Genomic DNA, 22,054 nt, shown 5'->3' with positions numbered 1-22,054 from the left:
TAAAAACAATAACAGTTTGTTTTGAAACAGCTGTTTGGTTCAAAAAACATTCATTTGAAAAAAAGAACTGGTCACATGTAGCAGGAATATAAAATGTAAACACGCTAGGAAAGCTAATGACGTAATTGTCAATGTTTATTATCCATACCGTTATCAGTTCTATCCTTGATATTAACCCACCCTCATTGAATAAACGAACATCGTAATTTCCCATATTAGTTCATTTAAAGTACAATATATTCATAGTTGAAATAAAAGTGATATTTTCACGTTTGGGGGCGCTGATATAGGCGCCCCTAAACGTAACCACAACTGAACACGATTTCATAAAAGGATGGTTTGTCTAATTGCAATATCCTAGGTCAATGTTGACGTTGTGTTCAATTTATGTCATCCATCTGTTTATCTAAACCCGGCTGAGGTTGTGGTGGTAATTTAAAAACGTGATTCCTGATTATTCTTGATCTTCTTTTTATGACATCAATATTTCCGGGCCTAATCCAAACAAAGTTAAATAACATTACATTAAATAACATTAAAGTTAAATAACAGACAAACATTAATTGTAAACAAAAAGCTACTATTAAGAATTAAGACATGTAAACATCGTTATTTTTCTAATCTTTCCTTGAAAAGTGGAGCAGTAAAAAAATTTGCATTTATCCTTTTTTATTAAGACTTGTGTACAGAGCCTCGATTTGTACTGTGGTTTAATTAATTTTGGTCTAAACTATTTTAAACTGTGGTCTAATTATCTCTACTAATCTTACTTATTTCCTATAATCAATGACAAAATAAGAGTAAATAAAATAACCTCATAGTTCCATAGTTTATATTTAACCAGCTGTTAGTTAAAACAAATAATTATATTGCTTTAAAACAAATCGAATATTACAAAGATTGCTTTAAAAAAGAATTTGAACTTCCTAGTATTATACTATGTATATTTAATTATCTGTCATCCTCTTACAGAAGAATTTAACGTATCAATGATTAGTATTAGACATAGTATAAATAAGTCAACCCTAAGTATGTCTTTACATTTTTATCCAAATGCTGAATTTGTGACACAAAAGCTGAATGTTTACAGCTGTTATGTTAAGCAAATTATTTTATGCCAAAAGCTAGTTTAGAATCTTAGCGTCGGCTGCTAGACTTTTTAAAAATTAAAACTTAATTTCTAAAAAACTGGGACCCTAAACTAAAATTATGGCTTCGACATTCCCTAGTTCTCAAAATTATCTTTCTTTCAACACAAAAATCATGAAAATCCGTCGAGTGGTTGATTCAGAATCGTGAAATAAAAAAACACTGTTTCGTTTTAATATTATAGATTGTCTCCTTAAAAATATCACATTTATTCCCTATTTAAACAGAATTAGTTTAATGAGTACTTAGATTTGCTGCAACAGGGAGGGTAAAATTTTTTTTTTAATGTAAAATATTAAAAGGTACTATGGTTTAGTAAGAAATTAATGTATTTTCCAAATTTGATCAAAATATGTTCATAAACAAGCAAACTACAACAGTTGACTACCATAAGACCTCCATAAGAATAACATGGGAATTTTAAAATTACAATTTTTTTGAATTTTCTCCGTAACAATTAGGCGCATAATAACGCTTCAATATACTAAATTATTTGTTTTTTTAAGCTCTACAAAATGGTTTAAAAAGAAATTGTGAAATTTTGTGTTTTTAGGGTCAAAAATGGGAAAAACCTATTTTTACCCCATAAAACCCCCCATAAACCCCCGTTCCCATAGTCCGATCATGCTGGTTCGCGAACTCATTCAAGTTTATCCTGCCTTACACCTTCAAACCAAATTTTATCAAAATCTGACAAAAATTACTCAAGTTATCGTGCGGATGGACACATATATATATATATATATATATAGATATATAAAAATTTGAACGAATGGTGTTTTTGGCCTCTGGGGACATCAAAATGAAAAAGTAAATCGGTCCCGGGCTTAGGTCTTACCATGAGACCTACGGTAATAGCTACTTCTCTATAGGGAAATTCGCTAAAAGGCTAATACTGTTCCTAACATGTGCTGCAATCTAGGAATCAAATAAACAAAGTTTGTCCTTTTTATGTTCAACAGTATAGGCTAAGTCAAATCATTTTAGTGGATTTGTTTTTACCTTCATACATAAAATAATGATATTAACTGTTTTATGTTTTATGCTATTAAAAGCGTTGGACCAATCCATAAAGCTGGCAAATATTGAGGTTTCATTCCTAGATTGGTAAGATTTTATTCCAGTGAAATAGGTGTAGTAATTCATTTTCCAGTTACCTGTCAAGTTTAAGGCGGGGTTCGGAGGCTGGCTGAATGTATATACATGTATATTGGAGTCGTCCAGGCCAGCGGCTAAGATGATAAAACCACCTGGTGAAACAGTTAAAGAGGCGGCCATGCACAGCCCTGACGTCAACAACAGAGCCTTCTTACACTCCACAGCTGTTGACCAAAACAAATGTCCCAGTTAATTTACGAAACTAAGGTAGAAATTCCTCCAAAACCTTTAGTGGAATCGAGGAATCTATTCTTTATACTTTGTATTTGTTACCCAATCCAGAATAGTAGTTAATGTGTACGTTTTAGACAGTATTTAAACATGATTCAACCTTCATGTTAGTGGTAACCCAATGATCTGCACACAGCGACATCTTTAATTGAGCTGACTTTCCTTGCATTTTCTGCAATCATAATATTGTGAAATTCCCATCCGAAAATTATTTAAAGCCCCTAGAAAAAATGGAAATAAGTTTTCAATTTTGGGATTGATAATCCCTAGTTTGGTGTTCAGTTAAATTTGGAATTGATAGATAAATATAATATGTAGTATAATTTAAAAAAATTGATAATCCAAATTTAAAATTATTCTGTGAATATTTTTTATAAATTAATCTTCCTAGTTAATTTTCAACCGCTTTGCTTTCATTCATTGTGGCATCCTGATCTCTGGAATCAAAATGACATCAAGAATATTTTACCAGAATTATATTTTAGTATCGGAATCAAACATCATCAGAATCAACCTACATTTCTAAATGTGACTTTTACAACAAGTGACAGTTGAAAATGCTAACAGGATTACTAAAAGGTTACAAACCATCCCCTTGATTGCGCTCCCAGATCCTAATGGTAGAGTCTACCGCTGCGGTCACAATGACGAGGCTCTCTACAATCTTACGTTTTCCAGCTGAGAGACGGCAATATACTGCATCGACCACATTCACTGGACCTTGGTGACCTGCAGACAAATAGCAAAAAATATTCTCATTCTCAAATTGTCATTATTTCAAATACTACATGAAATAAAAATGTGCAAGTAGCATTTCACATGTTTTATGTGTGTGTAACCTACAAATGTGTCAATTCATTTAAGTTGTTTAGCTGTGCCCACAATTCATCTCTCTTATGGTTATAGGCCTAAATAAAAGAGATGAAAGAAAAAGAATAGTAGGCCTATTTGAAAATAAAGTGTGAAAAATCAATGGACATATATGTGAACAAGGGGATTGGAGAAGAAAATACAATAAATGGATAAGGGATCTTAACAACATCGCAGATGTAACTTGATTGGAGAAATTAAGTGTAAAAGAATCAGATGACCAGGACATCTACTGCGAAGGGCGAGGAATGTCTTCTGAAAAATTTATTGAGGGCAACCCTGATGGGAGGCGAGCTCCAAGAAGACCCAAGCAGAGGTAGTGGAAAAAAGTGATAGTGGATATGGAGAAAATTGGAGCAGTGGATATTAGAGGACCGGATAACGTGGCGAAGATTTATTGGTGCAGCTAAATACTCCGATATAAACGACCCTGGGATTAAGAGTTAATTTGTAAATAAATGCTAGCCTACAATAACTAGGCCTAAAGCCTAATTTCTTACACAGCCAATATTATAAGACGTCCAAAATTATGATTAAATTGCAATAGGCCTAAACCATTATTTCTCCATAGCACGAAACCAATTAAAAAATTACAAGCATCAGCATTAAAAAATCCTTAATCTATTCCGTAAAGTTCTACCACGGACCTTTTTTACTCCCAACACGTGTTGGGAAAAATACAGAACAATTACAGGATGAAAGATGATATATTAATCATGCTACTGCATACAAAGTTGACTAAATTTATTCAAAACAGCACCTACAAATGTAAATAAAACACAAACATAAGTACGGTACCGTATCAGTAATAACGAAGCCCAGAAGTTAGGACATGCCAGTCGACACCATAAATCTAGGTTGCCTATATACCGTACTCTAGAATAATAGGCCTAAATATAACACAAATTCTGCCACTAAATATATTTTAACGTAGGTATCATTTTATTACCTTTGAGTACACTTGTCACAACGAACCTATCTTGCTTCTTGGTCCAAACTAAGCCGCACTGGTCAGTAGAAACTGACAAAAATTCATCTTCTGGTGAATTGTCAATCTTTTTAACCCACTTTACAGCATTTACTCGGTCCTGATGACCAGTGTATGTCGCCAAAACCTTTCCTCCATGATCCTGAAAATAAGCATAGCATGAATAAAGTTTAGTGTATCATAGATTGGTTACATTTTAATAATTTAACAGTTTGAAATCAAGGGATAACTCATTTTTGTTTTTAACTTATTTTCTCATATTTTGATCACAAAAATAAAAATTCTATCAAAACGAGTAGTCAGTGTGTACACTCACGGTAAGGATAGCTTAAGTTAAAGTTGCATATCGTGTGATACAATTCAGAACAGTACAAGCTACGGGATAACAAGCAACAATAAATACAAGTTGACAAACTGGAACAAATTCACAATAACGATCTACTAATTCAAGAAAATTATTAGATACTAGCAAACTAAGTGAACTAAGTGAGTGTTGTTAGTTAAGTGGAAACTAAGGAATAAAAAGCATTGTTAATGCTATAGTGGTGCTTTGGTATTATCCGGAGGCCACCTATTTTAGAGGGATTTTTTACCAGAGACCAAAAATAACTACATAATTGGAAAGAACACACTTTAATTGACTTACTATCCAAATTTTACACGATTACGATAAGCGGCCTTCGAGTTCTGCTTCCCAGAAGGCAGCGATGTCGATGAGGATTGTGTTGAATGCGTTGCCGCCGCTACCTGCCACAGGTACTCCGCCAAGTAGGTATAGGCTACAGAGTGCTGAGGCGGTAATGTTAGGTTGGGTTATCATAAATATGTTTGTAGGACTTTCCTCATTTCGTTATAAATCGAACAATACAAGATGAGTCATCACTCAGGACACTGACCCAGATACAAGGCGGTGACAGGTGATGCACACGCTCCGGTTAACTTGGAGGGGATTTGGCGGGCGAAAGTATAACTTAGGCCTATCTGGTATCGTTCGATTCATAACGAAACGAGGAAAGTCAACAAACATATTTATGATAACTCGGATAATACCAAATTACCGTAATAGTTATTGTTTTTATTTATATTATATTATATGGTAAAATTAAAATCATTGCGATATTAATTATTGAACCAGATAAATATCGATATTTACCTGAGTTAGGATCGTCATTCATCCGATAACTAAATATATCCAAGTGTACCCATCAGCAGAATTTAACTTAGATGTACGCTACAAATCCACCTGTTTAAATGTAAATCTATTGTTATCAATTTTTCTGAATAAAAATCTACCTACCATAAGTTTTTTAGGTTAGGACAAAAGTTACATTTTGTTATCTTCGTCTAAGAAGGCTATTTTCCTGCTTAAGTCCTTGATGAACATTGTACCTGATTCGTATGTTAGAATAGCTTATTTTGCATTTTTCCAGTCTGTGATAAGTTATGGCCTAATTCTCTGGGGAAATAGTTGTCAGTGAAGTTTTATTAATCCAAAAAAAGGCTCTTAGAATAATAAATAAGGCGTATTTTACCGATCATTGTAAACCCTTGTTTAGTAGGTAATAGTAAAATTTTGACTGTGATAAATCTGTATATATTTGTTTGTTTAGTAAATGTAAAAAGAGATTATGGCATAGGTTCTTTAGTTTTCAGATCAGACTTACATGAACACAATACCAGAAACCAATCCTTACTTGAGTTACCATACACTAGGTTAAGTAAATGCCAAAGTACCGGTAGCTTTAATATTGTTAGTCTTAAGTTGTTTAATAAGCTAGCTGAAAGCAGTAAATCCCTGGACCAAAAAGTATTTAGAGTAAGGTTGTATGACTGGCTGTGTAAAAATCCTTTTTATAGCCTTAGAGAATTTTACGATTTTAAAACTGTTAGCTTTTAAACGTTGACTCTGATACTGTATATATAGCCTAAATTTTGTAATGTATCAAACTTTGACTTTGTCTATTGCATGATTGTAATGCTGAAGGACAATAAAAACATTCTGATTCTGATTTACAATTGGATTTAATGCCTTACAAAATGGTAGCAGGCCTAGGCCAATGTAATTTAGGCCTAACTTAAATGGTTCTCGAAAGTGGGGAAGTAAATAGATTAGGCCTAGGCCTTAACTTATTATGATTGAAAATAACAACGTTTTTGGTTTGGTATTTTTCATAAAAGCGACTGAAGGGTAGATGGAAGGGTAGATCGATATATCCTTTGGTTAGTTAGGCAAGGTTGACCTAACCTAACTAACCAAACGATATATCGAGTGAAACGATCGAATAATCGATATTTTCATTCGGTTGTTTGTGCCAACAGATATAGAAGTCTACCCCGATTGAATCGGAGGGTCTCATGAGGGTTTCACTATAAAAACTTAGATGAATAAATTACATGTTGGGAACTTAAGATCAAAATTTACCTTGGGATCATAAATGGCTACTGCATTACAAGCACCATAGCAGATAAGGCCGTTATTACCCCAGTCAGCTGCATGAGGAGTTCTGTTGCATCCACAGGATATGAAAACAGGTTGTACACTAGTTATAACAGGTTCCATGCTCAAGCAAATTCTTGACAAAATTAAATATTATTTTGTGACATAAAAGCCCGAGAAATCAACAGAGATAACTTTTGTGTTAGGTTACATTATATTGTTAGGTTATGTTATGTAGGTTCCTTCACTTCACTCACTCACAACAAGACTAACACTAACGCTAACGTCGCTAACGCTCACACTCACTCCACTGACATTTCACTTCAATGTTCAATCCAATCCAATCCAATCACGCAGTCATTGTTGCCACCACCACCACGTTGTTGCTACCATCATCTTCAAAAATGTTCCAAAATCGTTTGATCCTAAGTTTATATTCCCGATCAAGAATCAAGAATCAATATTTTATTCCATTAGACATGTAGATTAGGATACGTCAATAAAGTTGAATGGATCGTTTGATCCAACGTTTAAATTGCAGATCGGATGATCCAAAGGATGAAAGATCGGTAGATCCAAAAGTACAGTCATAGAATCATAACCAGAAGTACAATTTTAATTCGTGAAGTAAACTAATGAAATAGACCACGAATCCTATAAAAATACGGTATGGATCATGGATCATAAACACAAACAAATGACATTGTTGGCCCGAATCCTATACTAACAGCATTGACATATGTTTTGGCAGTTCCATTTAAGCAATGTTAAATATTGTTTATTTTCGGGCCGAAAACGTCATTTATTTATGTTTATGATCGATACCGGGTCCGGGTCTTTTCTAGTACTGTATTCGTGAAATAGAGACTGTCCGTTTCACTTTGGATCATTCGATCGGGGGTTTGATTGGTTTGATCAAGGCCCCACTAGAAAAAACAGGCCATGCTGCAGGATCCATGACGTCACACTATAGTGGATAGATTTCATTGATAAATTCATTGCCATTGTCATTCTCATATGTTTTAGGTAAATAAACAGGGTAGCGGATTTTTATCCCCCTGGAATTTTACCCTGGGCAAACGTGACGTCACAAACCAGGGGGTAAAATTCCGGCCGCAAACTTTTTGAGTTTCGCGACATGAGTTCGATGGATTAAACGCGGAATTAAACGTATATTTTCATGGTTGTAAATTTAATCAGAACACATCAAATTATAAAAACCTAGAGTGTACGGGCCAGATTTTTACCCCCGCAATTTTACCCCCAGATTTTTACCCCTCGGAATTTTACCCCCAGGATTTTTACCTTCCGAATTTTACCCCCTGGTCGGATGTATAAATTAGTGAGAATGGTTAATTATCTTCATTCAGTTTTAATTTAAAAGGAAACATTTTATTATTAAGTAGCCTTTCTCAATTTATTTGTAACAACAACTAAACGAACAGGTTTTTAATTTTAATTTTGAGATTCGAGTATCAGGATTCGATATTTGAAGCCAATAACTGTTGGGTCATTATGATATATAAATAAACATCTGAATGGTAATTGTTTCGAAGATTTCTTTAACGATTTATTATACATGGTAAAACAATATTTTTGTTTTGTGTAATTGTACAACAGAAACGAAATACATTGTTTTTCACGGTGGTACAATAAAATCGTTTAAGAAATGTTCACCCTATTGTTATTTAAATGAGCAGCTCAGTTTATTTTACATACTTATTAACCAACAGTTGGCCTCAAACGCAAATCCCGAACCCGAACATAAAAAAAAACAGCAAATTATGTTTACTAAGTTAAGATTACAAAATAAATAAATAATGATAGGCTACTTAATAATAAAATGTTTACAATCGAATAAAAACAGAAATAAGAAAATCAATCATTCTTAATAATTGATAAATCGGGCCAGGCGGTAAAATTTCGAGGGGTAAAAATCCAGGGGTAAAATTCCAGGGGTAAAAATCCGGGGGTAAAAATCCAGCCCGTACATCTTCAGTTGTCTAAACGCAAGTTATATGGACAGGGGGTAAAATTCTGGTTTTATTGATAGTCAAATTAATCACGCTCTGTCTATTTTCATTAGACTTCCGAATCAGCGGGGGTAAAATTCCGCCCGCGAACAACTTTTGAGCGCTCAGCTTACTACGTCATAGTGACGTCAGCTTTGACCAGGGGTACAATTCCAGGGGGATAAAGTTCCGGCGACCCAAATAAAAAACAAGCTGGCTGTTTGTAAGGTTTTGAATTTTAATGGTAAGAGTTTAGTACAACTATCCACCACTGTGACGTGGTGTTGCGCTGCCCATGCTGCAGCATGGCCTGTTTTTTCTAGTGGGGCCTTGGTTTGATACAAAATCTATATTGTAAGATGGGTTGATTTAAACGTATGAACTATATTGTTTTTCAGTCTCAGATTGGGTCATTATTCCGACGTCATGACTAGTCGCAAAAGTGAGATTTGTTTTCCATAATGACCTCAATTTTACGCTGAATCCGAAAATGACGTTTTTATTTTTCTGTAAAGGTAGTAAGTACCGTCAATGTAGTTTGGTCGTTGACTGTGGGTGCGCACACGCCACGACTGTTTGGTTGTCTATCTAGTGTCTAAGGATGGATCTGACAGAAACCGCGCTGCTGGCAACGCTACAGTGAACCATTATATCTCCCAGCCAGATAATACCGACAACAATGCCGTTGCAAATTCATGGAAATAATTCCATTCTACTACACAAAGTACTAGAGGGGGAGCGAGCTGGTCTAGTGGTTAGAGCGCGGGACTTCGGATCCAGAGGTCCCGGGTTCACATCCCGCCAAATCACCAATGGATTTTATCTATGTGATAATGCCCCTAGGCCCCCTAGGTCTAGCCTGAAGTAATGTGAAAAACAATTCCGGGTTTGTGACTAGGACAAAAAAACTACACAAAGTACTCTGACATTGAAAAAACTGTACACTTCAATGTTCATATTAACAAGGTTTGGAGTTGTGCATGTCACTGATTGTGACCGATTTGAATTCCTAACTTTGCCTGTTTAAATGGGCAAATCATCTTCATTTAGTTTAATTTCATTTCATTTCAATTACAACAGTTGTTTATAATATCCATCATAAATACCCTACAACACATAGTAAAGCATATTGTTACACGAAGAAGTTTTGGACATTTATAATGGATTTATTGTAATTTGCTTTGTAAATAGTGTTTGATAATAAACAACATTACTAATCAAAGCTTACCTTCATTCGCCTTTCCTTTGTTTGCAGTGTACCCCAGTTGTCCACCACAGCTTCACACTTCTTCCTTCTTCCCATAACTTTTTCTTGAATATAATGTCCAAATACTCTTTCAAAGATTATAAAGAGGGGGCCGTGCCTCCACTTCATCGATAAGTTTATCTACCTTCTCATCTCGCAAAACACTTGCACTTGTAAATAAAACCTACCTAATGTCAGATCAAACGAATACTTGCACTAAATGTTTACTGGTAACAGCTATAAGTCGGGACACATTTGTATAAAACACTAAAAAATAAGGCCGGCTTCTAAAAAATGATAAAATATTTTTACAAGTGTTCATTATTTCAATCCGTTATTATTAGCGTGAGTGTTTCAATTAGTTACATAAGCTTAGTCTTATAAACTTATCGAAATTGAAAATTATGACTGTTATTACTGCAGTTTTAAATAACGCCTGTATAATAACGGTACTCTTGTCAATTGCTCAATTTTGAGCACGCATAGAAGATGACTGTTTTTTTTTTATAACTCCTGTATAATACCAGTACTTAAAAATTGCTTGATTTTGAGCAACAGGCACACTGGTATCAATTATATAAGTAAAATATTACCATAGATAAAACATACTCCCTTAACTCAATGCCGCAATCCGTTTTTCATTTGCATCTTTGGTTTTTGAAATATTGAAATTTTAAATAAGACTATTTTAATATTTCATCAAGACAGCTTGATAACCAAAAACGAATTGCAGCATTGAGTCCAGTATAAAAAAGTAGTTCAAAATGATGGGTCACAACACCACCTTCATATTTAAATTAATTGTTCACATTTCAAAATGGCGGATCCAAGATGGCGGCTGAAAAAACTACATCCGTCATAACCAAGTGAAAATATGTCGGCAATGAATGGTGGTGTATACTTATCTTTATCTAGCACTATTTTGAGATTATGGCCTTAGTTTGTAAATGCACAATGTTAAAATGCGCTAAAAATAAAGTTATAAAAAGTCCTCATAACTTTAGAACGGATCAAGATTTTTTTTAAATAATTGCGGCATTGTAATCAGCGTAAAATTTTGGTTTGAAATAATGGGTCACAACCCTACCTTTACATTTGAAAAAAAAAAACTTTGTATCCAATATGGCGGATCCAAGATGGCGGCCAAAAATGTATACCAAGTCAAAATGAAGTACTTACTACTCAACAATGATCTGACGTGGTCCGGAGATGATATCTTAAGAAATTCAGAAAAAAGTAGGGGGGGAACTCATTTAAAATTCACCCTGTATATAAAATCCAATGTATGCTTGTCTGTTTGTTTGTCCTTTATGCGTTACCAAACTGGCCATCCGATCATGATGAAAATTTGGGAAGTGGTTATAAACACCCTCGGGAAGGTTTGGGTGAAGTTTGGTGCAGATCTGCCAAAGGCCTCCGCCCCTGTGGCTCTGGAGTTTCCCATCATCCAAGGCCACACTAAAAAAACAGGCCGTAATGCTCGTCAAGCATGACGTCACTATAGAAGACGGCAATGACGTAATTTTTAATTGTGACGTCATGCTTGATGAGCATTACGGCCTGTTTTTTTAGTGTGGCCTTGCCTGTTCCCTAACCTTATGAGTACTTATATTTAATGGAATTAAAGAATCTTAACAGCTGGTTCAACTAAACAATTTGATTCTGTGATGTTCAATATATATTAACAGTTAGGTTTACCAACAGGGTGAAGCACTATTATTATTTTTTTATTTATGACAATAGCTATAATTTGCAACCAGAAGGTGGGTGAGCGTAGCGAACGAGCTCCAACCTAAAGGTGAGTAAGCGTAGCAAACGAACTTCAACCAGGACGTGATTAAGCGATGCGAACGAGCTCTGAAAATGAACTAACATTTGACATAAAACCACATTAGGACAGGACAACGTCTGTCGGGCCAGCTAGTACCATATAAAACCACTGTTATCAGATGAATCCATATTGTTCAAAAAATATTATTGTATTTATATTGTTACCTTTATAGGTTGAAGGTGAATAAAATTGTATTTGCGGGTGGTTGATATTTATGACATGGTTTATTAGGATTTAATAAATAGTAATTATAAATGTAATTGCAAATTTAAATGTACAATGTTATTATAAATTGTAAATACAAAATGAGGTTGTAAGAATAGTTAAAAAAAAGAATATTTTGCTAGCAGAGTACCCGTCCTTCGTATGGGGTTGGCGTATAAGTATAAAATGCTTATTGCAGTTATACTCGTGCTTTGCGTTTGCAATGGGAGAGGACACGGTTTATGAAAATGATGTTCTTTTAATTTACCCTATACTGTAGTATAGCACATCTACAATAGCCATAATGTTCTTCCACTGCACCTAAACAATAAAAAAAGTAAAGTTCTCATTGTGTATCACAGCTTTTGGTTCATAAATGCAAAAAAAAATAATATAGTGCTGCACCCTGTTGGTAAGCCTTGTAACTTTTTAATGCTATAGAATATCATAGAACCAACCAAAAAGTATCATAGAACCAACTTGTGTAGTTGAAACAGCTGACAAAATTCTTTAATTCCTTTTAAATATGAATATTCATAGGGTTAACATGGGGAACTCTAACTGGGGCAGAGACCGAAAGGATTTTTGAGATCAAGAATGTGAACTATCATCATACCAGATTTCAACCCAATCCGACCAGTCGTTAATGCGTGATTGAACTTCAAACAAACAAATAAACAAACACACAAACTTTCTCATGCATTTATAAAATTTTATAGTATGATTTGGTGTATGAATACTGCAGAATGCAAACCTTTTTGCCTGGCACAGCATTGATTTACTAAGCATTTAGAACACTGTATTGACTATAGGTTATACCTCATAATTATAGTGTTGATTATTATTTCAATAGTTGATTTGATATGGATAAGAAATAATCAGAACAAAGAATCTTAGGAAAGACTAGACGAAGAACAAAGTTACAGAGATAACAATTATTGTAGTACCCATGACAGTAGAATTAATGCGTAATTTCTATAACTTTTTTCACATGAATTCAAACTTGAGGGATCTGACTCTCGTGTAATCTCTGTCTTTGTTGACTATGTTAAGTAAACAGTAGCATTATTCACTATCCATGCTGTTTATTTCAAAAACGTTTAAGTGTCCTTAGACTCTCAATAGAAGTCAGTTCTGCAACATCTGCTAACACTTGTCGACCCTATTGTACTACCAATAGTATGAGATCCCCAATGTGTTTGGAGGACCTGTTGTTGTAATTACTTTAGTGCAAGCTCCATTAACTCCTTCATCAGGAAAGGAAAATTGAAAATTGAAAAATCTATCAACTCTCCAAACTTTAGTAACACCACTGATATATAAAACCTGTATAAACCCTGTTCTTCCAACGACATAGAATTCGTCTATATATCTACTGCTCAATACATCTTCACAAACTCTTCCAGAAGGCGAAACCGAGCACAAGAGCAACTTATCTTTTTCATCTCCTTGAAAAAATAAATCGTCACATATTGTTCCCGGAGTGTAGCTTGATGGTAAAGATATATTTTTCGTGAATAGGAATGTATCCCCAATCACCTCAATTGCTGTGTTATAATCATTTGTTTCCAACTTGTACAGCTCGTGACCAGTTTGGTAGTTGAAAATTCTTATGAACTCTTTGGCTTCACGGCCTTCACGGCCACAGTCCGAAAGGGCCAAAAACCCATCAGTTATAACACAAATAGTTCGATCTTCCCTACATTTTTTTTCTGGATATGGTTCATATTCTGATTCATAATCTGATTCATATTCTGATTCTGAAACCTGATCAATATAAGTACACCTTTTCTTAAACGGAAAGAATTTAAGATTATTTACATTATAAACTTGAAATTCTAAAGTACCAAAAGCAAGCCCTGATCTATCAGGGGTGCTAAATGGGTAAGGTAAAATGACTACCACATCTTCACATTGATTTGAACTAGATTTACATCCTTCAATTATCAAAAAACAATGTGGTAGGAATAGGGATTCTTTTCTGAGTTCTACTCCATTTTCTAAATCCCACACACAAAATGAGTGCATGATACCACCAGGGTACGAGGGATTGGAGGAGGGGTAGCTGAGGTATCCGATGCACTTCCCCCCTGGAGTAATAACTATATTCAATTCTTTTACGGAACAAAATCTGTTCTTAACTGATTCCTCGCTGCACCCCGGTCTGAGAGACAATTCTTTGCCATTTCGTTCAATATACCATTTTAGGGTTACAGAGCGTTCATTTTGATTAACCTTGAAAATTTCTGTAAAATAGTGATCATTACCATTATCATTGTAATAGCCCTTGAGGGTAACAAACCCGTTCTCTAAAACCGTAGGAGTGTACCATCTTGTTTTTCCGAATGATATTGTGTCCTTTAGAACTGGACGATCCGCTCTTACGTCCCACAGTTCCACTGAATTGGGAAGAAACCTCATTATCAAATCATTTGTTACAAATTTCTCTGTAGAATTCTTCTCATTTCCCAAATCATATTCCACAGTTTTGAAGTTCCGGTTTTGCCAGTTTGTCCACAAGTGTTGTTCTCGTAGAAAGGCGGCTTTCCATTGACTCAGAGGAGGTAGTGAAGTGCCATTATGTTGAGGGAGTTGAAATATTGGCTCCACTACACACGGAGTTGTCCTCAGGTACTCCTCTATCTCAGAGTCGCACAGACGCTGCCAAACCTGTCGAAAACAAGTAATTGATTTCTATTTACCTCACAAGAAAACACCTTTGTACATTGTAGCTAATTAAACCAAGACATTGCTTTATGATTGCCTCCTGATTGACTAGGTTTCACATTGTTGCGGGATCTTAAATATAGCCCCATGTTCAAGAAGGCAGTTTGAAAAAAACATTCAACATCTGAAAAAAATTATGAATCTTCTATAGATGGCCCTAGTAAGGAGAGAGTAAGTATTTCTTTCCAAACAGTTTTGTAAAGCTAAAAAAAGTCTAAATTAAAAATTTGCTTATTAACCCTTTGAGTGCCAACGTCCGGGGAACCGAACGTTTTTAAAACGAGCCAAAAGTGCCGACGTCCGGCCGACCGGACGTTTTTAGAACGAGCCAAAAGTGCCAACGTCCGGCTGACCGGACGTTTCGTAATGATCGAACAGTTGTCATAACAACCGAATGGATACTCGGACTCTTTTAACCCATATATTAACATTGAGTCGAAAGTTACTAGATGCAATACATCGATTTTCATTGGTCGAAATATCAAAAATTCGATTTTTACGAAATTTTAACCTAAAAATCGCCAGATCGCGCTCGGCATTTTTTGAGCGTTACTTTTATTTCTCGCCTGGCACTCTAAGGGTTAATATTTTCAATTTGAGGTGAACTTACCTTTTTTTAGCAAAGTATATTCAATTGACCATACCATTGTTAATTCTCAACCACTAAATAGTAGTTTACGCAACGACTGCGTAAAGATAGTGTTAATAACAAGAGAAAATTTAAGGTACGAGCCTTGGCGAGTGCCTTAAAAACATCTAAAAGTGTTGTTAACACTATTTACGCCAGTTGCGTACACTACTTTACCTACGTCAGTATTTTAATTACTAAATATCACTACTCATAACTTCTAATAGAGGTTATGTTTTCGTTTGTATCTCTTATTGCTACTGACAGTGATGCACGTACCACTCAACAATTAAATTGGCCTGAATAGCTGATTAGTTGAAGTTAGAATCATTACAATTTTACTTAACTCTCAATCCTTGAACCTCATTGGTCTGTTATCCGTGTTGTTATGAGTAAAACTATGCTGTTATGAAAGTAAACAATGCTGTTATGTGAAACTTTTCAATTCTAAGAATTGAACTGAAACGGCTACTTTAAAAAACGGTTGTAGGTAAAGTATTATATTTCCACATAATAACATAACAAAGTATCATCTGTGTTATAACTATTTACAGTCAGTTAGGGAATATATTTAACAAAATAAACTGTTGTATTTTGCTCATTTGTGGATATCATGATTGCATTTGGCAAACTTGTTCATTCATTTTCATGCTAAGGAAGCTATCGACATTTTAATTTTAAAAGATTCTTGTCATTCGCCTATTGGGTCTGATGATGATTGGAGTGTCCAATCGAAATCGATCACCACTTACCATCTTTTTTGTATATTTACCGTCTAGTGAGTAACAGTATAAGCGTAAATATACCGTTTTAAGTGTTATAAGACGTTTCTTTTATTTACTTTCCGTAATTTTAAAAAACCTTCCCTGTAGCACTAAACAAACCCAAGTATTCAGTGGCGTATCCGGGAGGGGGGTGTTATGTGTTTTAAACTCCCATCTATCCTTTGAAAATGACTAGTGGCGTGTAGGGACATAAGTCCCTAAAAAGCTCAAATGGAAAATAAATTAATGTAATATTTAAACAAACTCAGAATCAAATTATCTATGTGTCAGGATAGATATCCCAGTACAACATATCTTTTGTGTAAAAAAAACAGTTTGTCTTTGTTTGCTTTTTTTGATGTTATTTTCAATAAAGAATTTGAACGATTCCAGAGGTTTAACTGCTAAGGGCAGCAAACATGCTTATGAATAAATATTAGTTTATTAAGGTAGCTTTGGTTTTTTGGTTAATGTTAATAAAAAGGCTTCTGCGATTGAAATACAGTATTGGAAATTGTCTTCTTTAAATAGGAAAAGGCAAAAAATGGTGTGTTGAAATAAACTTAGTTCTTCGTCAAAACCGCTAAATTAGCATTCCTACCCTACCCAGTTATTATTTCTAAGTCTATGCTCATTTTGTAAAGGTTTAACAAAATTAGTCTTAAGTAAAGGCATCCCATTGACAGAACATAATCCTAAATTTGTTTCTGATCAACATTTAAAAAAACCACTATTAGCCTAGTGTAAGTACATGTGGTGGTAATACTCCTAAAGGTGCGATTGATTTACATATTCTACCAAAAAAAGGTCTAATCAACGTCTAATTACTAACTATTTTGCGACTGATTAGGGTTCCATTACCCAGTTATCGAAACTAATCACGACATAAATATTTTTGGTTAGTTTTAAGAAACGGAAATTACCTCTGTTCTACTGTTATATATAGGTTCTCCCTTTACTACCGTGCATGCTAGGCTATATTATTTGAGCCTGTTTTGCTTGGAGCAACAAAGCACTTAAGTACTTGATGAACAAATACCTGTACGAACCTACTTCATCTTTATTCCCGAATTGTTTTATAAGAGTAAACGTTGAGTTTATTCCACTTCATACAAATTATTGATTAAACACTACAACAAATCTCAAATATAAATGTTAGTAAATTTTAAAAAAAAGTGTGGAATAAAACTTTTTCCTACAGTTACCTAACAATGTACATGTTCTCTCATTGATTTGAGAAAGCAAAGTGGCCAATTCGCTCATCATTGAGACAATGTTAACATTGTCTCACTCTAATTACTTTGTCTCACTCCAGATTTGCAACGTGAAGGCACGAAATAGTGAGCGCGTAACATGCAGGCAACGTCGTATGCGCGCGAAATACGTTGGCAGCACTGGCTGTAAATCAGCTGGTCAGCTGTTGTACTGTTGTATTTGTCACTTCACATTAAATGTTATATTAAAAGTTCACTTCTGTGTAAAAATAGGTTATGTTTCTTCACCAATTTATTTGTTTTATGGTAACTGTAGGAAAAGTATAATGTGCAACTCGAGTTCAAAGTACAATTGCCTCACTCGAGAAACCATTCCTCACTCGCCTACGGCTCGTGAGTAAGGATTTCTCTCGAGTGAGTCAATTGCTCACTTTTCTCACTATAGTTGCACAAATAACTATAACATATGTTTTGAAATCAAAACAAAAAGATGATCTTCATTTAATATGGAATTGTTTCATTAATCTTGAAAACTATTTATTTCAACTTTGACATAACTAAAAAGTCTTGATTATTATGGGTAACTTTTATCCCTTTATATAGTTGGTTTTATATAGTATACATTACATTGCAGAATTGACTGGCAAATGAGTAATACAAATGTTATATTGCTTAGTTTCTTAATGATAAATCACGATCAGCTGTATTGTAGTAAACACAAATCAGCAGTTAATGGCTTCTAATGCTATTCTTATGGAGAACATTTTACGTTATATCTCGTTTTCTGGTCATTTTCTGGGAATTTCACTATTTTTCCCGCTGTCACGGGGTCGAGACCTTTAATTTGAGCCCTCTCCCGTCATTTTACGACTTCCCAGTCGCCCGCAATTTTGACGCAAAGATTCGGCTTACGTAATTAATATATACATAGATGTTTCATTAATCTTGAAAACTATTTATTTCAACTTTGACATAACTAAAAAGTCTTGATTATTATGGGTAACATTATCCCTTTATATAGTTGGTTTTATATAGTATACATTACATTGCAGAATTGACTGGCAAATGAGTAATACAAATGTTATATTGCTTAGTTTCTTAATGATAAATCACGATCAGCTGTATTGTAGTAAACACAAATCAGCAGTTAATGGCTTCTAATGCTATTCTTATGGAGAACATTTTACGTTATATCTCGTTTTCTGGTCATTTTCTGGGAATTTCACTATTTTTCCCGCCGTCACGGGGTCGAGACCTTTAATTTGAGCCCTCTCCCGTCATTCTACGACTTCCAAGTCGCCCGCAATTTTGACGCAAAGAATCAGCTTACGTAATTAATATATACATAGATTTTTTTTTACAACAATAATTTTATTTCTATAATAAAAATATGTTTAATATGATTATAAATAGCCTAAAAAATGAGTTAGCAGGTATAATTTTAAAAACTTTTCCCAGGGGAGGGCCCCTAGATTCCCCCCGTTACCTGGGGAGTATTCCTGGCCCCTTAGTGTAACCCCTTCCTAGTTACGCTATGTAAGTAGTATTCAATACAATTAATGTTACCTATTTAAATATATAAATTCAAATTTATTTTAAAAATTGAAATCTTACTACACATTATAGTCTGCTGTAGAACAAACAATAATATGACATTAAATTTTGCAAGTTTATTTAAACCTAATTATGATAATTGTTATATAGGTGGTTTCTTATAATATTAATAGAAAATTTTATGGCTGTTAAAGATATTAAATATAGCACTTGATTTTCCAAATTGAATTTCTTCCAAAATTTCTCAACTTGTTGAGGAATTGTTCCTCTTGATCCAATGAGTAGTCCATATACTTCAAATTTAGATATTTTATATTTTTCCGAATAAACGTGACAATTTTAAAAGGGGATATTTTAGTTCAAATCCAGCCAGGTAATTCCAGCGGGGGTGTTTTGTGCTTCAAGCAAAACACAAATTTTAAAGAAATTACAACACAAAGTTACACAGTTACCTCATTACTGCCAAAAACTTCTCGCCAGTGGAGTGAAACTCTACAGCATGTAGATATATCCTTTGGTGTGAGGTATTTTGCCACTTCAATGGCTAAATCACAATAAATATACTCCATCTAATAAGAAACAAAAATAACTATGTCAATCACAAACTCACTTTCAAAAAATATATGACTTGTAAACTATTCATGCATCATAGGCTATAAAACTCAAGTTCGGTTCGTTGACACTGATGCTCCATCTTATGTCTCTATCCCTCATCAACAAGTTAGATGAAAAAAGAAAGTATACACAAGCTTGAGAACGACATGCATGTTGTGACACTCTGGCCTCGGATTGCTCAGTCTGGGGTGGGTCGATGAATATTATACACAGAGTGTTTATCCTTAATCAATAATTCAATAATTCTTCATGAAAAGGGGCGCCACCTAGTTTTTAAACTTCCTGGGATCCAAACTAGGAAATGTTCCAAGGAAAAGGAAAATTTAAAATAATTTCGAAAAACAAAATACTGAAAGGAATGGCAGAGGCTAAACCCTATAGTTAATTAAGTTAAGTCCTTGGCTAAACACACTTTTCAGCAAAATCTACCAAGTGATATTAATTACTAAAATATTACAAAAATTTATCTTGATAATATGGCTTAAGATATCTGCTTATCTTTTACTCAGATAAGAATGTTGATGCAAAATACTCTCTGACTAATTCCAGAAGTTAAAAGTAGATAATAGGGCAAGTTCAAATAAAATGTTTTAAATAAATGTGGTTTCCAAGTTTAAATTCAAAATTCAAATAAATCTTATAAATCTAAATTCAAATTGTATTCAAAATATTCAAAAATACTATAACTGTTTTATACCGGGTGTTTCTAAATGAATAGCTGGGTTTTAACGCTTTATAACTTTTATACTATTAAACTTACCACCATAAAATACGCAGGGGTGCCCACAAGGGGGGGCCGTGACGCAGACTGCGTCATTGAAATTCTTGGGGGGGGCTCAAAAAATTCAAATGGGGGGGGGCTAAAGTTAATTGCAACAGTGTTCAACGTGACGATAATCCAAAATACATTACGAAATCGCCAGATAGAAAGTGGATAATTAATGACAATAGTTATATTATTGAATTAAATTAGTTAAAATAGGATTTTAGGATAGTTTAGGATTCGTGTAGAAAGTTATTATTTAAGATTAGCAAGACGTGAGATCTAAGAGAGGGAGCGCACGGGATGGCTCAACTGCTGTGATAGATAAAAGATAACGCGTGGTACAGACACATCCAGCTACACCGCGACTTAAGCACAGCAGAACGCTTTGTTGACATAAAGCTCGTTAAAATACAATCAAGTAGCAAGTAGCATAGGCTACAATACTTTACACTATTGTGTATACTCGATTACCTGAGTTAATAGGGAGGGGGGGGGAATGAAAAATACGGTTAATCCAATATAGTATAAAAACAGATGACAAACTCATTAAAACGCTGTAAACAGCAATTGAGTCACGATTTACATTTTTATAAACGAAATTCAATATTGCACAATCATTATTATTGTAAATTTCAAATTATTTATCTTGGTTCAGTTGTACAAACGGCAACGTTTAAAATTGTAGCTAACTCAAACTCAACTAATCACTGGCCAAACATTACATTGCTATAAATAACGTAAATATTAAAGGGACCTTTAGAAAGTGTTATATAAACAGATAGGCTACCGATAGGTGCTGTATCACAGCATAGGAATTGATAGATAAGGAATAAAAAAGTGTAAAATTATATTTAGAGATAATTAAAACACTCAAAGAATGTAACGAGAACAATATTGTTATTCTCTTTCTTTGTTCTTCTGTTCATTAAAAGGGTTCTCTTCAATTCATACACAAATTCAACAAGTCGCCATATTTAGGCCTACTCATTGGCCAATCACAGCCTTACTAAGCACAGAAAACATATTAAGTATGTTTTTTGTGTACTAAGTTACCATGGTTATCACTCAATCACAGTGTACTAAGCATTATATCGTCATCATTCCCCAGCTGTTGTATCTGAAATCTGTTGTAACATAGCGCACAGCAGACAGAAGTGTATAACGGAGCAGACGATTGTTGGCGCAAGCGTTGTTTCCATTTAATTTTCATCAAAGGAGCTGTGATGTTTCTAAAGGGAGGGAGAGGGGATCGTTATATCGAGAAAGACGCTGACAATTCGATATGGATATTCTGGCAATAAAAGATCCCTTAAAATGAGGTGACTTATAAAACTCTAATTTTATTTATATAGAAAGATAAGTTTTCCAGTCCTGTACAACACTGATTCACGGTCTTTTCCCGGTAATAAAAATTCAAGTACAACTTGATACACACAGAATCTCCGGTTCCCGACCTGGATGAGGGCTAGTTATTTAATTTCATTTACAGTTACATATTAGTACTCGTGATAATTAAAACCCGTTATGTAAGCCAAAGCCACACGGTTATTAATCTCACTTGGTTTTGGATTTGCTTACAAACGTGATCGGAAATGGTTAGGGCCTACACAGTATTCTTAAAGAACATTTATGTAAACACGGAAATGGTTAGGGCCTACAC

The 22,054-nt window shown here is 34.4% G+C and overlaps 1 protein-coding gene across 2 annotated transcripts in view; it reads right to left on the bottom strand.

Moving 5' to 3' along the window:
* The window catches only part of LOC128992269 (elongator complex protein 2-like), a 36,785-nt gene extending 29,697 nt beyond the window's left edge, over nucleotides 1-7,088 (bottom strand). Inside the window, exons 1-4 of one of the 2 annotated variants that reach the window (XM_054415758.1) lie at nucleotides 6,819-7,088; nucleotides 4,358-4,538; nucleotides 3,127-3,267; nucleotides 2,307-2,471 (exon numbers count right to left, since the gene is read on the bottom strand). In XM_054415758.1, the coding sequence (XP_054271733.1) occupies nucleotides 2,307-2,471; nucleotides 3,127-3,267; nucleotides 4,358-4,538; nucleotides 6,819-6,956 (625 nt within the window). In that variant the 5' untranslated portion in view covers nucleotides 6,957-7,088. The remainder of the gene's footprint in view (nucleotides 1-2,306; nucleotides 2,472-3,126; nucleotides 3,268-4,357; nucleotides 4,539-6,818) is intronic. The other variant, XM_054415757.1, reaches the window with a different exon arrangement.
* Between the last annotated feature and the right edge of the window lie 14,966 nt (nucleotides 7,089-22,054).

This window comes from Macrosteles quadrilineatus, unplaced genomic scaffold (genome assembly GCF_028750875.1).
Source record: "Macrosteles quadrilineatus isolate MER2022 unplaced genomic scaffold, UCM_ALF_1.0 Scaffold_4__1_contigs__length_99947679, whole genome shotgun sequence".
Lineage (NCBI taxonomy): Eukaryota > Metazoa > Arthropoda > Insecta > Hemiptera > Cicadellidae > Macrosteles > Macrosteles quadrilineatus.
This window is presented reverse-complemented; position numbering and strand designations above follow the sequence as displayed.